At 38.2% G+C, this 16,605-nt stretch overlaps 1 protein-coding gene across 3 annotated transcripts in view; it reads left to right on the top strand.

The window, feature by feature from the left end:
* TOX (thymocyte selection associated high mobility group box) overlaps positions 1–16,605 on the top strand; it is a 299,994-nt gene that overhangs the window by 151,407 nt on the left and 131,982 nt on the right. For 2 of the 3 annotated variants that reach the window (XM_032882604.1, XM_032882607.1), the window contains exon 2: positions 40–105. The exons of the other annotated variant lie outside the window; for it this stretch is intronic. In XM_032882604.1, the coding sequence (XP_032738495.1) occupies positions 40–105 (66 nt within the window). The remainder of the gene's footprint in view (positions 1–39; positions 106–16,605) is intronic. 3 annotated transcript variants of the gene reach the window in all.

Here is a 16,605-nt window from a genome sequence, read left to right as displayed (position 1 = left end):
GTCAAGATTGCTGAATGTTTACTATTATTTCATTCGCAGTTTGACGGTGAGAACATGTATATGAGCATGGCAGAGCCGAGCCAGGACTATGTGCCAGCCAGCCAGGTGGGTTAATTAATCTTCTCTGCCTTGTTTCAAATTGTAATTAAACAAATTCAAAGAGTTGCATTGCAAATGAGTAGCACTATCAGTAACTGCCGCAATCAGGAATAATCATAATTTATAAACAAAGCATTTAAGCCTTGTTTCCAGTTAATGAGATAGAGCTGATAAAACACCGGAGTTGGCATTTGTTGAAAGATACTACCCTGTTTCCTCTCCAGAATGGCAAGCAGCTGTTTTGCCAGCATGATCTTTCCTAAACAGTTGTTTTACCTTTAGGAAATAAAGTCTTTACAGGTGCGGGTTATTTGTGCTTCTGACTATAGACGAGTTAATCATTATAAGCTACACATGTCACAGATAGCTTTCATTATCCACCATTGCGGCAGTTTTCAATACAATGTTACATTTATAACCAAAATCACGAGGCCGGTGAGCACTATATGGCTGCCTTCAGAATCTACTGGGTGGGTAGCTTTCAAGCCAAAATGCGCGATATGATTGAAACCTTTTGAGAGCACGCTTGTATCCATTTTCCTGGGAATGGTTGACAAGGTATTTAATCATGAGAAGTGACAACAAAAGTCCAATGAAAATGTAAATGGTTACATTTAGAAAAGTAAATTCTGGGCTATTTATTTTTAGATACTTAAGATCAGACCCTTTAATCTGCTGAGGGCATTTAAAGCAAAATTGTAAGTGCCCGAAGATGCCAGCATACCATAATATGTAAGGACATTGTAAGGAAAAATAAACACATGGATAAGTGAAAGCGAGGGGAAAGTTCATAGGACCATTTGTAGATTTGAACTTTTTTTTTTTTTTCTGGAATAGCAAAACCATGGCAGTTGGAAATTTTATGTATTAGTACCTATGGCATAAACCCTAAGACAGGAGTTTTCAGTGCCCGCATAACCACCCAGAGAGATTTGATATGATAACTGGGATTGATGGGGAAATGGAGAACAAAAATAAAACTTCTATTTTTCTTCATGGTGGTTGTTAGTGAATTAATCTCATGTATATGTTAGGGGTGCACTTGGTGAAGCTTTGAAATTTCTCTAAGAACAAAATGACTCGTGCTTAACTCAAAACAGAGGCAAGCCCGCCTCTCCAAGAACTTTGCATTTAGAAGTCATTACCATCACCGCCTACTCTGTCAGACATTCTGCAAACCACGCGATATTGTTCAGATGAGAAGGTCATCATTAAGCTCAAAGATCCGGACTCCATTTCCTTCCATTCAACTGAGTTGATCACTTTCAGAGTACCTTTGGAAGGCTGAGCCCTGCATTTACAATTCTGACTTCACTGAATTCATTCGGCTAAGTAGCCTCCAAGATCCAGAGGTAGTTGGGAAAGGACTGTTTGATTAAAAAATGAAAAATGTTACTATTAATTTTCTTCTAACCATCAATCCCCAAACTGTACTGACAAGTTTAGTATTACTATTAGATTAAAGCAACCTAGTATCATCTCTTTGGTGCCTTTAGGGTTTTGAAGTGTAAGGGCTAATTGAATTTGTTTGAAACAGTAGAAACACAAACTCAATAAATGATTGCCGTTATAAAGCAGCTGGTCCCTTTCAGAGAATCATTATGTCCGTCTTAAAGACTTTTGGATAAAGGATTGGAAATTCAAAGCATATACATCATAACAACTTGGCTTCTTAGATTTTTAAATTCAAGTACAATGGATACGGTGAAGGCCCAGACTAAAATCAAACAACTAACATTATTTCTTTTAATATGTCAGTCAGGAGTACTAAGGATGTTTTAAATACCAGTGATGATTTATGAAAGAGTAAAGAGCCCCACATACTTTTTGGGTTTTGTAAGATCTGACAGGTTTGTGTGCCAGAAGCAGACTGTTTTTTAATAATGTAGCACATATGAAAATATTTTTCGAATGTGCTATTTTAAAAAATTAGACTAATGCAAGATAATATGTACTCTGGGGGGAATAAACTTTGCAAATTACATAAGTTGAATAGCCTTCGCTAAATTTTACGCTTAACATTCCTTTTGTTTTCTGTAATAAAGTGTGTTCAAAAATTCATTACCTGCTATTCTTTTAGGGAATTTTAATCAATTTACCCCTTTTGGCAACCATAAATAGGATTTTAGTCATCTTACAGGGAAAAAAAATAGTTTTCTTCCTTTTCCTACATAACATCAAACAACTGCATAGTTTAGTAATCCAAGACAACTTGCCTCATAGCGTCACTCAACAATTATAATTCCTGTTCAATTTTCAAATCAGTACATGCTTTGGGACTTACAGACTAAGTTGCTAAGTAGCAACATATGGTACACTACTGCTCCTGTGATGTTGCTGCAAGCAAATAGCATAATTCTAAACTTGAAATGATTTTTATAGAAAGCCAATGCTGGAATAGCTCCAGAAATGGAAGTACACTGTAAAAATTAATGATATTCTTTCAGACAGTCCCAAAGGGCTCTTTGGCACTATCTACTGCATGCATTCTATACCTCTTAAGCTAGTGTATACAGATCCTTAAATTTTTTTGCATATAATTTTGTAATTGATAGGCAGTTTTTAAATTGAATATACTACCTTATAATAGGCCTGACAAATATGCAATAAAAACCCATGACATTTCCACTTCTCTCTGCCTCCATTCTTGGAATATTGGCTCTTTTCTCCTCTAATAGTTTGCTCTAAGTGTGCTAGAGCTGGGTCTAGCTAGCTCAGTACTATTTTATTTAATTTTATTTTATTTTATTTTTGAGAGAGAGTGTGAGCTCTGCGAGAGGGTAGGGATGGGCAGAGGGAGAAGGAGAGAGAGAATCTTAAGCAGGCTCCACACCCAGGCTGGATCCCAGTCTCACAACCCTGATATCATGACCTGAGCCAAAATCAAGAGTTGGACGCTTAACTGACTGAGCCACCCAGATGCCGCAACCAGTACTTTAATTTAAACACCATTTAACTTTTTTTTCCTTTTTTCTTTTTATTTACTCTGCATAGAATTTGAAGCATGTGATGCAAGTTTCCTTAGTATGTCCCCAGACCCTGGTTAAGCGGGCCCATTTGGCTTGATACCTCATGAGCTTGCAGATTCTGTCCTAAATAGTTTGTGGGAACATGTGAGCATGTTAAAGAAAGGAAAGCCAGATGTGAAGAGTAGCCAATAGTCCTTCATAAACTCATTCTTTGTATTCTTAACCTGTCCTGTCTGTGTGACCAATATGGCAGAATATACAACCATAAGGGAGGAGGGAATTGGGCTTCCCAGCTTAGCTCTGATTCTTCCTTAGAATCTTCCGACCCCACTCAGATTCACTTGCTATGAGGCCTTTCTCTTTCCCTGAAAAAACTCTAGCCTTTTCTCCAACCCCTGGAATTATGGTACCTTCAGTTCCTTCTATGTGATTCTACTCAAGACACAAGTGTTCGTTTGAATTACATACATCAAAGGAAACAGGAGTCCGAATCTCTTGATTGAAACTTTCTATGGCACCAAGGTTATTTATTTATGTGTAGTTTTGAATATATGCCATTACTTTTTCTCATTCTTTCTTCTTCTGTGGAAGTGTCCAGAATATCATTTTCCATAGCTACCTGTTCATTCTGAGCTTTCCACCCACACTGGCAACATTCCCCTCTTCTCTAGATGCAGAAATATTCTCATGCATGCCTCAGTTGGGGTGCTGTGCGAAAAAGTTGGAGAAGGACTGATCTTTTTGGTACAAGAAATAATCTCCTAATGGGGGAAATCAGAAAATTTTTCTAGTGTCAGGTCATGGAGAATCTTAATTCTTAAGAAAGTTACCTGATTGAACCCGATTAGATCATAAAGCTTAACACCACCTACCCAGTCATCAAGACACGGACTTTGAGAGTCTCCCTTACCACTCAGCCCTGAGCGAGGGTTGTAATTATTTAAATAATGTCGATTCTACTTTTTGGCATAACTTTTGAATCTGTTTCCTCTTTCCTTCTATGTGATTATTGCCTGAGCTCCAAGCTCACAGTCTTTCATTAATTTCTCTCATCTCACCTCACTTCCACCTTTCCATTTCTCCTTGCCCTGTTGCCAAATGCCAAATGATCCATGTCTCTTCCCTCCTTACACACCCCAGGCCTCTCCCGGTGGAGCTGGAGTTATTGATGTACATATTTGCCCCTCTGTGACATGTAGCATACTAGAATTGGTACCCCTTTTCTTGTCTTGCCCACCTGATTGTAAGCTCTCAAAGACAGGACTCATCCTTGTTTCTCCTTGGATCTCCTGTGCCTTGAGTGTCTGGCATTGGAAGTACGCAATATTATTTGTTGAGAGGCAAGAAAGTGATTAAAATATTCTGCATACATTTTTTGAAAATCATTTTAACTCTTTGGGTCTTCTGCTTGCGATGATTTTCAGTCCCAAGCTGCAGCCATTTAGCAAACCTGGCCCAGCCCATCTCATTCCAGTAGCTTCTCTCCACCTGGGGCCCATACCTCAGCACATTAACAAAAGGCACCAGCCCTCCTGCCTCCTCAGAGAGTCAAATACAAGACTCAAAGAATTAATTTGATAATAGACTAACAGGCAGTCATTCCTACAAGAATTGTTGTACTGCTGTTTGTCATAAGCAATACAATGGCAGTGGAACCAATAGGACTCTCCGAGTTCCTCTTTGTACATGAATTTCTTTAATCTACTGTTAGAATTACAATGTTTTGAGATCTGCAAATGTATTAAAAGTTATATATTTTTAATTACATGTTTTTCTAATGAGAAAATTCTCTAGGTTAGAGTATAAATGAGGTATGAAAAAAGGGCCTAGAAAGCATAATATTTTAAAGAGTATTTTTTTTGCGGGGGAGGGAAATCTCTTGACTATGGGCCATAAAATTTCCATGATTATGACATAAATTTGAACTATAAATTAGACCAATTACTTTTAGATTAGTTCCGTTTGGCAGAAATTTCAGGAGAAAAGTCAACTTGACTTTTTGACCATTGACCCAATAAAATCGCAAAGCCACCATGCTTTGAGTCATCTAGTTAGTCCAACAAAGTCTGGCATCTTAACAAGCCCAAACTAGTTACTCAAACCAGTCTTCAGTGTAACATTCAAATGATTACTCTGCGTAGTCCCGGAGGTATTCATTACAGACAAAATTGCTCTTGTTGCCTTGCATACAAGCTGAGTTTTCAATGGGAAATGAAAGGATGCCTGGAAAAATAGGCCACCTAATTAAGTTAAACTACTCTAGCATTTGGCTTGACATCTTCATTACTCAAAATTAAAAAGATGCTTCACTTGAGCACACAAGTTACAATTGTTTATGTTGTTTTCTTCCTAAATTGGCTTCTTACATGGAAGTCTGTTTTTCAGAATTATATCTTGAAATAGCTCACATATTTCTTACAGTTTATAAAAATGTCTTAATAGCTGTATGGATTCTGAACACGGGGGCCATACAAATATATATCTTAGAGCTCTTGGTAGTCAAACACACATCAGTCTCTGTATATTTTCTTGATCATTTACATATTGGTGGGATTGACACTTAGAGGACTTTTATCCACACAGACTTTATTATTATTATTGTTATTATCATCATTATTATTAGTGGGCTCTTAACTCTGTTAGCTATAAAGGATCAGTTACATGAGAAACATGGATTCCTCAAAAAAACTTTAAGTAGACCATAAGATTTAACTGAAATTCGTTTGTCCAGTAGAAGTGTTTTATATCAACCTCTCCTGCAGAGCTATTTTGGGAACATTTTAAAACATAAACACGTGTGGAACATACCATCTACTGATTGCCAGTTCCCACTCATTGACACTAATGAGGCAGCTGACAAGTTAAATGTTGTGTATCATATACATTTCCAAGCTGTGGGATTTGTGAATATAAGACTCATTTTTTATTTCACAAAATGAATGTTTGTTGCTGAGTGTGCTTGAGAATTTTATGATAATTGTCTAATAGTATGTTTTTTCAAGCATTAGGGAAATGCATTTCAGTGATAAAAACGATGAAAAAAAAATAGTCTGAGTGAAATAGCTTTAGTGGTTAAACAAAAACAAAAACTAAAACTAAAACAAAACCAGATTCTCCAAAACCATCAAGCTTCATTTGGAGGGTGGTTTGTTCAGTGGGCAACTGTCGAGTGACACCAAGACATTTTGGCCCTGGGAAGGGGGGCTGTGACTCCAGTATACCACCTAACCAGGTTCTACAGTTGCAGTTGATCCATTTTGAAACAGCCCATTGCCTTGTTCCAATTGGTACTTTGTAGATTTTTTTTCTTCAGTGTATGAGCAATTATGAAAAGCTCAGTGATCCTTCCTGTTAACTTTTGCAATATATAACATGCTCTATTTTTTTTGGTCTGGCACTTGCCATAGCAAACCTGTCACTAAAGAATGTCTAAAAAATAGGTATGGTATTTCAAGTTAAGAATAGAGGTATGTTGAATGATGTCATCTGTCTATGCCAACTCCATTTTCAAGACACGTACAGATTGTTCTCAATAAACACTGAAATTTTATTATGCCAATATGTCAAGTAGAAACGATTTTGCCCATTTTTAGCATAAGGACATTGAGGCCTGGAAAAGCTGAGGTTTTTTCCACCCACCCATATCTCTCCTGAGACCTCCTTCTTCATATCCTCACCTGCCACCTAAACACCTTTAAACAAGTGTCAAGTTTCCCTTTGCAGTTTCAGTTCCTCGGTTGTGGAGAGACTTAGCTAGACTTCCCAGAAACACAAGGTTTCAGTTTAATCTTTATGTCCATCCATATTTTTTTCTTTCTCCTGTTTTTTTTTTCTTTTTTCTCTGCTCTGTGTTATTTCACAGTTTATATATAAAAATGGATGAGTCTAACCCTGATGGTTTGAAATTAGTGGATGACTGACTTGCAAAATATCCTGCATGCATTCCTTGCTGCTTATTGATACATTGGGATCAATGTTCCCTGTTGCAAGCAAAGTCAAACAAATGACTTCTTAGTCCGACCATCAAATCATTCGAATGGAATAGACTGGTCTGAAGCCCACAAGGGCTGCGAGGGTCACGATTGGAGACCAATCATGAAGGCTTCCCTGTCTAAAACTGGGTCTCCTTGCCTTTCAGAAGGCTTTCCTTCAGGAAGAGCTAAACCTACCCAGAGTTGCTATTCTCTGAAGGCAAAAAGAAGAATGGTCTTGGAGGAATGGGGTCGGGGGCAGGTAATAGGACTGCAGGGCTGGGGCAGGGCTGGCAGCCCCACACAGAAGTTGCCTTCAGGGAAACCTGGTCTGCAATGTGACTCCTGAGCTGTTATTTTCTTATACTGACTTCCTAGAACTTCTTGTTTGTCCAGATGACGGTAAGTGTCAGTAGGAAGCTTCTGCTTGGCTAGAAGTTTATGTTAGCCCTCCCCTCTCCCCAAGATAATGAATGAATTAGATACACAATAGTAATTAAAAGCTGTTTGTTGGCAGTTCCCTGTGTCTGGCAAGGGACTAAGCAAAAGCTTTGCATATATTATCTCATTTAATCCTTAACAACAGTTCTGTGAGGATGACAGAGGTAAAGTGATTGGCCAAACAGCAAAAAGCTAGTAAATATCAGAGCCCGGCTGCTGCCCAAGTCAAATTCCATCTTTGCCCAGCTAGGCTTCATTTGATTTTAGCACTTTAAGGTCAAGACATTGACGGACTAACCTCAATCACTTTGGTAGGACTGAGAGAAATGCTCAGTACTGTAACGTGTGTGGGAATATTCTAAAAAATATTAGGTTGAACCAAATGAAATTGCGAATATTTGACCACTGTTAACCAACAAAAGCAGCCATTTCGTATTCCAATTTCGGTTTCATATTTCATACTTGTTCCAGCACACACACAAGCTGTACAAAGGTGAGGTGTTCAATGCGGTCCCTGCTTCCTTAATTTACCCAGTGATGATTCCTTCCTCCTGGTCTTTTCTAGCTTTTTCTGACTCTTTGCCGCTACTGCTGTTGTCTTTCCTCTGAATTCTCACTACTTTTCTTGTCCAGGTCTAGTACACTTTTCTCCCACCCTTCATACTTATCCTTCTAGATAAAATAGATATCCTTCTAGATACTTATTGTCTAGAAGTAGACAAAGTACAAGAGGTCTTCCCATAAGACATCCCTCCCTCTACTCTTCCCCAAGATCCAGCTTCTGCATAACTGAAGGACTGGGGTTTACCCTTCATCAAACTGAGGGAATGACCTCCAAGTGTTCAACTTTTTTTTTTTTTTCCTTCTTCCATGTCCCTGTCTTCAGCTCCCCATCAGTGTAAGCTTTCTTCCTAGCAGAGACCTTGGGAAGTGTGATGCTCCTCAAATATTCAAGTATCCATTTATAATTGTTTCCTGGTTAAAGGTCAAAAAAGTAGGAATTGCCTATAAGAATATGGTGAGTAGAAACAGGAGCCCCTCTTTCCTTTTCCTGGCCTCCTTAATTGAGGGAGGACCAAACCAAGAGCATAGCCCATCTGTTTAGTTCTACTCCTCTACTGATCTGGTTTCTTTATGAAGAATGTGAGTCTACATTCCCAACATTTACTGATTTTTTTGCAATGGGCAAAAATGATAAGAATGGTCATAAACACTTACAACATGTATTTTTAAGTGTACATATAAAATATGTACATATAAAACTAGCCAGTGTTGAATGATTGAGTCCATATTGGCTGCCTGAATATGATTTAGCAAAGAGAAGTTGACCATAAGCAACAATCAATTCAACACAGGTGTTTTTTTTTTTTTCCCTAAAAGAAAATGTATTGAAGCTTAAAGACCATAAATGTTTTAAGATGTTATATTAAAACCCAATGCATTTTATTTAGTTATTATATCTACAAAAAATAAATCTGTAATTCTATGCTGTGGGTGTCCTCTCTGCCCAACGAGTTCTCGAAATACAAGCAAATCATTGAAACTCTTTGGACCGCATTTTCCTTATCTGTAGAATGGAGGCGTAGTCTTAAAGGTCTTCTCTTGAGTGAGCATTCTGTGATTCCATTTGAGCATGAATATAGAACTCTAGAACATTACCCCAAGAAAAAAAATGCATAAGATTATTCATCACGATGAGGTTCATAACAGAAAAATCAGAAACACCCTATATGTTTAGTAATAGGGCACCAAGAGTTGTAAATTATAGAACATGCACAGCAGGATATAATGCACAGTCATTTGAACAATAATGTAAATGATATTTATGGGCATGGAAAATTAATCATGATTCATTTTCAATGATCAGATTAAATTACATGATGGAATAATGACAATAGTAAAAAATGATAATGTCACTAACATTCATTGAGTGCTTGTATGGGCCAGTATTTATTCAAATTATTTATATTACCTCATTTATCTCATCTAATCCTGATTACCTTAAATGAATTGAATACAATTTTATCCCTATTTTACAGATTTGGAAACTGAGGCTTAGAGAGAGTAGGTACTCATACCTGCTTAGTGATCTGCTGAGATCGACATATAGCGTTTCTATCTTCAAAATCAGAGCTCCATCATCTGACTTAAAACAAAACCCTGAAACAGAATAGCAACTATGAACTATAAGAATCTTGAAAGATTCACATGTTTTAATAGTGTTGTTTTTTTTTTCCTGAGTGGGTGGACTAAGAGTGATTTCTTTTCATATACATTTTTTGGATTCTTTATAAAATAAAGCAAAAACATGTAGAACTGAATTTCAGTGTGAGAATTGAAAACCTCTGAAAAACTACAAAAACATAGCTGCATTTGTACATAAAACTGTATGCTAAATAGTGAAATTTAAATGTTTTAATCACCCCTTTTAACACTCAATATGGAATGATACCTGTTGCCTGAAGAACATCTTTGGGACCCCACTAGGGTTTCAGAAGTAGCTCTTGCCCCTCAATCTGCTTTTCCTAATCATTCGTGTGTAGGCTGTGGCTTGTGGGGGAAGTACATTATTTATTTCCCAGAAGTTTGTTTTTTGTGTTTTGGGGGGTTTTGTTTGCATTTGTTTGTTTGTTTAGCCAAAGGGAAGGCCCATATGACAACAGCACTCAGGGCTTGGTTTTAAACTGTCCCCTAAAAATACAGCTGGAAGGGATGCCTGGGCGACTCTAACTCTTGATTTCAGCTAAGGTCATGATCTCAAGGTTGAGGGATGAAGCCTCATCCTGAGCTGCTTAAGATTCTCTCTTTCCCTCCCCTGCTCTCCTTGCATGCGTGTGCATGTGTACGTGCACACACTCTCTCTCTCTCTTTGTCTTTCAAATAAATAAATAAACCAGTCCTGGCCTTAAGAAGAGTCAATGTTAGATCTTCACCAGGGTGGCCTCAAGTCAACCCTGTTTTCTGGCCTCATTCAGGCTTTACACACTGGGTTTTCAATTATGAAATAAACACAGCCCAGTAAAAACCAGTCTCATTGGGAATTGAGTTGGGTTCAATACCCCAACGTTTGTTTTGGTCAGTGGGATCACTCTTGCCTTTGATGTTTTCTTAGAAGACCTGACCTTGGGGTGCCTGGGTGGCTCAGTGGGTTAAAGCCTCTGCCTTCTGCTCAGGTCATGATCCCAGGGTCCTGGGATTGAGCCCCGCATCGGGCTCTCTGCTCAGCAGGGAGCCTGCTTCCCCCTCCCTCTCTCTGCCTGCCTCTCTGCCTACTCATGATCTCTGTCTGTCAAATAAATAAATAAAATCTTTAAAACAAAATTTAAATTTAAATTTAAAAAAAAAAAAAGAAGAAGAAGACGTGACCTTGCTGTTGAACCTCCTTGGTACGTTGTCCAGGCTTGCTCATTTGCTGGTTTTGTGATCCTCCTCCCTCGATCACATATTGCATTTCAGCAGAAGGGTCTAATATTCAGGCCCTGTTATCGGGGTAAATCTGCTTGTAACAATCCCTTCATCATCCCAGCTTCAAGTAATTCCACTTCTGTTTACACTTGACACCTCAAACATGCACTTTATTGGGAACCCAAGTTTTTATATATCCTCTAATTCACTTCCTTTATAACAAGCTACATCTTACAGTTCTTTGCATCTCAAATCATACTTTGCAGGATGGTTTACACATAGTAGGTACATAACAAATCTTCTATGGTAGGTGAGATACTCATTGCCTTTTACTTAACATAGGGTACAAAAATTAATGAACACAAATAAAATAAATGTTGTACATTCTACCAAAAAATTGCATTTGGATAACTGTTGCTTGAAAAATTAGTACACTGTGTGTTTTTAAATGAAGATGATTTATTGCTATTGTCTAACATGTAAAGAAAGACAAAAAAATTGTTTGCAGGATCATTGGCTTGAGCACATCAATGGCACTGTTGGACAATTCTTGCTGAGTGTTAAGATGATTTATGTAACAGACCGAAGCTTCGCACAGTAATACATTATAGTCTCAAGCTATCAACCCTCGTTCATGCAGAGACAAAAGAATCTGAAAAATACCTACTTCTGAAGGTCTTCTCAAAAGAAATTGGAGATAATGTTGATGCTGTTTAAACTCTTTTGAAAGAAATCACCATTACATGCCATGTCTTAACTTCTGAAAACAGAGGAAGTTTATCATTTCTCTTTTTTTTAAATCATTTTTTTCTAATGAACTCTGTAGTTGGCTTTGCTTTCCATTTAGTTATTTGAATCAGGCAACATGAATTTTCAATAGAAGATGAAACACATTTAAACATTGGTATTTTTCTACCCTGAAATTTCAGGAATTGTGTTACAGATTAAAAATTAAGGCATTCCGTGTACATGGGATGGCAATGTTACTTATTTATCTTTCGAATAAAGAACTATATGAGAAACATATTTTACAATGTTATAACTATAGCCATATTTTCACTGTATGCGTGATTGCATGAAGCCATCACATAATTTAAAGATATGTACAAGATGATATCTTTTGAATTCTTCTGAGTTATGGGACTTCTTGTCACCAAAGATCGAGTGCCTTGTATAATGACTGCAATATGTGGACAGAAACCCACAAAAACAGGCCCCTCTGATGGAAAAACTAAACTTAAAAAAGAGAAGAATAGGCAAAGTTCAGAAGAGAGTTCCCATTATTTGTTCCTGGTCAGCATATTAACACTCTATCTAGACAGTATGAAAACATGAATTCTCTGTAGTCAAGAGAAAACTCATTCTAATTAATATCCCAATTCCAGATGCAATAAAGTTGAATAAGAACAAAAAATAAGAACAGGCTGTAGCAAAAGGAAATATGGATTGCAGAAAGAGAAAATAATATAAACAGGATACCCAGGTCATGGATTATGTTAAGCAATATGATTAAAAAGGAATGTGAGTATATAATTAAACAGACAGAGGCATTGAGATCTTCCAGAAACCAGGTGAGAAGTATCCTTTCCTTTGTCACTCAAATGGGGGTACTGGGAGGGTTCAGTGGGGAAAGGACAATGGCCTTAGTCAAATGGCTGGAAAAGCTTTCAAAGAGATCAAATCAAAGGAGATAGAAAGGATCCTCTTTTACTTTCTTATAACCCAGTTTCTTGATTCAAGTCTCAAATACAGTCCACCAGATGGGCAATTTCACCTCCTTGCCAAGTCTCCCAGGGAAGACAGCCTTTCTACAACACACAGTGATGTGTTAGAAAGTGTAGCTTTTGTGGTGAATTTAGACACAAGTTCATTGACAATTTCTCTAGGTCAGTACGAACTGAACTGTCAGGAGCCCATCCCCCAGGGCTGCTGGTCTACCTGTGTGGTTCCCTGCCGGCAAGAGTTGTGGCCCTTTGCACATTCCCGTCATTATCCTCTGAGCTCTTCAGCAGCCTTCACCTGTTCACTGTTGCCCATTATCATTTTATTCTTTCATTTCAAAAATGCAATTTCATTCCATTAAAATAAAGGTAAAACTTGATCTTAGATATTTTTGGGGGGCAATTAAATGAACACATTACGTATGAATGGGGCCACACTCTGTTTCAGTATGAGTTTGGATCAATGGCAAATATACTGAAATTCCTTTATAATGGTGTCTAAATCCCCTCCGACGCTGTCTGTAGTTGTTTGTTTTCTTGGCCATGACCCAATCCATGGCATGTTTAAACCTATTTAATAATAACCAGAGCTATGCTAAAGCTGTCATTTATCAAGAACTTTCTATCTGATCTTTTTTATTTTTTATTTATTTTTTTTTTTTTGGCTTTCAATGCTCAAAAGAACCCCACGAAGGAGATTCTGAAACTGAGGCTCATAAGGAATCAGAAACTTGCCCCAGAACCTATACTATTAAATGTTTCAGCACACTTAGATTCAGTTCCTCTCTATTGGACTCTACTGGAATTCCAACACACACTTGGCAATTCTTATCAGTCACTGGAGGAATCATTATGAGTACTCTCAACCCATCTAAAAATCCATCCCCTTCTCATTACAGAAAGACATAGCACTTTATAAGTAAATGTGCAATACCAATGGTGAGATTTTAAGAAAATGACTTGAAACAGTCACTGGCTTTACTATGTAGAACCATGAAAATACTCTCTTGAGGATGATAATATTTTGAAATTACTACTTTAATGCTTCCAACGGTCCCCAGGTGGCCTTGAAAAGTTCACATGTATTGCAGAATTAGCCAAGCCTTGTGACAGGACAGCCCACTCCAGTTCACATTCCATGACTCTTGGCTTCTGTTCCCTGGTCACACTGGGACGTACAGAGCCTCCCGCCCTAGAGTAGAGCTGTCCTATCCCAGCACCAGCAATATGACGAGACTTTCCTGCATCTAGGACAAGGGGGTACCTGAAGATCAGGGAGAGTCTGCTTAAGTAGCAATGATAAAACTTTGAGTTCTTTAAATCATTTAGATCACGCAGACTGGCTATGGATAGAGCAAATAACTTTGCATGGTTCTTTTTTTTTTTTTTAATTTATTTATTTGAGAGAGAGAGAGAGATCACAAGTAGGCAGGGAGGCAGGCAGAGAGAGAGGGGGAAGCAGTTCCCTGCTGAGCAGAGATCCCGATGCGGGGCTCGATCCCAGGACCCTGAGATCATGACCCGGGCCGAAGGCAGAGACTTAACCCACTGAGCCACCCAGGCACCCCAACTTTGCATACTTCTTTCTGTCCAATGTGCCTTTCATTAACACTATGAAGACCCAAGATAAAATTTAAAGTTTTGGCTTGAATTTCATGCCGCTATCCCTAAACACTTTTTTTTTCTCTGTGTAGATGGTCACCATTGACTTTTATCATTCCCTGAGGTGGAGGCAAGCTGTAGGGCTCAGACTACTGATAAGGTTCTTATCTCTAGACCGGAAGGGGTAAAAGGCACTATAAAGTGGGATAAGGAATAAGAGACCACCTTGCAAGTCTACAACCATTCTTCTCCAGAATTCTACTCTGCAACCCAGCCCTATAGATTCTTAGAGGACCTGGGACATCGGTGTTTTCTAATTCAGGCTGGGGGTGGGGGTGGGGGAAGCATAATCCTCTATCTCAGGGGATATGCAAAGGTCTTAGAAAGAACATTGGTCCCAAGACAGCTGGAGAATGAAAAATACTTGAAATTCATGGCCTTCCTGAGACTCAAGGGAAGAAAATAAGCCCAAGTCAGAAAAGGACCCTAAGTCAGTAGACAAGTATATTAGGTCCACCGTGTCACCCAGGGATGGCCTTAACAGAAGCCTTCTTTGACTGCCCACACCCTGGTCTCATCACCAAGGTCCCTATTCCTATGCTCAGCGTACTTTCTCATCCCCTCCATGCTCCCTTGCTGCCAACCAGGCCCGGGACATTACACCTGCCATTATCAAGGGATCCCGATGTGGAGCTGAGGCTTCCTTGGGGTCCTTAGCTGATGCTCAACCTGCAGAGGGACTAGGTTCCAACAACTTCTGAAAACCCAGGGGCCCCAAACTCACCCTTACAAATCCTCTGGGACCTCTGTGTCTCTGTGGAATGGTAAGTACAAGGCATTTCAGAGGGACAGATCAGTAGCCAGAGAGGGACACGAAATTACCCTGCCCCAGACTTCCTCAGGCTGCTTAAGCCTTTGTATCTCTAACAGGATGTGTCTGGCTTCCTGACATGCGGAGAGATTAATGTTATATACTGTATTGTCAGCTGACCAGTGCGAAGTCTTGGGAATACAGGGTGTATATGCAAGCCCTTGGAATAACAATGCCATCTTCACAGATTTCATGGCTTTAAAAAAGTCATTTTAGCATTCATTCATTCATTCATTTATGCCTTCATTCAGTGATTCATTTGTTAATCCATTCAACAGATGTCGAATACAGATTGTAACCGGGAAGTCTCCTGGAGAATAAGGAAAACACTCGACCATATCCTATTGTAATGCTTTCCTCCCCAAACTGTGATTTTCTCTAATAATATATATCTTACTATTGTTAAGTCAAATTTATTCTTACTAAGTTTTTCTAAATTAAAATAGAGATGTCAAGTCATAGAAATCAACACTGAGGAATTAGCTTATTCACTTCCACATTAAAAAATAATTAGTAATTAGTCTGGCATTGGAGTTTTTGTGAGTTTTGTGACATTTTGACATTCATACAATTATTATGATACTTTTATATGGCATCCATTACACTGTAATGGGCTCATGGCAAATAACCATATCATGACTTCTAACATAAAGAAAAGAAACTGCTAAGTAACCTTATGTTGTTAAAATTCCTGATCCACGTAACTACCCATTACCAGTTAAGTTGTGGAATCTGTGGTTTAGGTATATAAGTGCATGGATTAAATAACATTAATGTGCAATTACATGAAAATAAACCATGTAGCTTTATTAAATTGCAGTGCAATTGTTATCACTCAGTGTAAAGTGATACCAATTAAACCCTCCTTTAAAACATCACAAATTAAGATTTAACTACAAAGAAATGTTAGCATGTAAAATTTATGGTAAACCATGGATAGAATATCCCTGAGTATTTCCAGAGGCTTAATAGCATTTATAAAATTAAAAACATCTTTCTCCTTTATCCCTGGCATTAACTGTACCTAATTTAGGGAAGTTTCAAACAGACACCATTAACTTCTTAAAAGAGATGTATGAATAACTTCATTTCTGAAATGTCAACACAAAGACAAATTATGCATTCTTGTGTTCATACCGAGTAAATATTTTAGTGGGATAGGCACTGGGATGGAACTTGGGATAAGGAAAGACTTGAGACCAAAGCTAATGTTAATTCTTAAGTTTTGCTGGTCCAAGACCATTGGATATTGACAACTTTGTATCATTCTTCCTAATAAAATAGTAGCAATTAAACTGCTTCTATATCACAGCAGATGTCTATCCCTCCCCTCAATATATAATGAGCTGGTTATTTACCAGCTGAGTCAAAGTGACTTAAATTCTGAGTCTGGATTTTCCCTTCAGGAAATCAAATGATAGCCACACACAGGATTATTGTTAAGGATTAAATGACTCAAAGGACTTCATACAGCACTTTTTACAAAACCAGCATTAATACACGTGCTTCCTCTCTCTCCCACCTCC

This window comes from Lontra canadensis, unplaced genomic scaffold (genome assembly GCF_010015895.1).
Source record: "Lontra canadensis isolate GAN:19392208 unplaced genomic scaffold, GSC_riverotter_1.0 scaffold83, whole genome shotgun sequence".
Lineage (NCBI taxonomy): Eukaryota > Metazoa > Chordata > Mammalia > Carnivora > Mustelidae > Lontra > Lontra canadensis.
The sequence above is the reverse complement of the archived record's forward strand: the minus strand, read 5'-3'. Positions and strand labels throughout refer to the sequence as shown.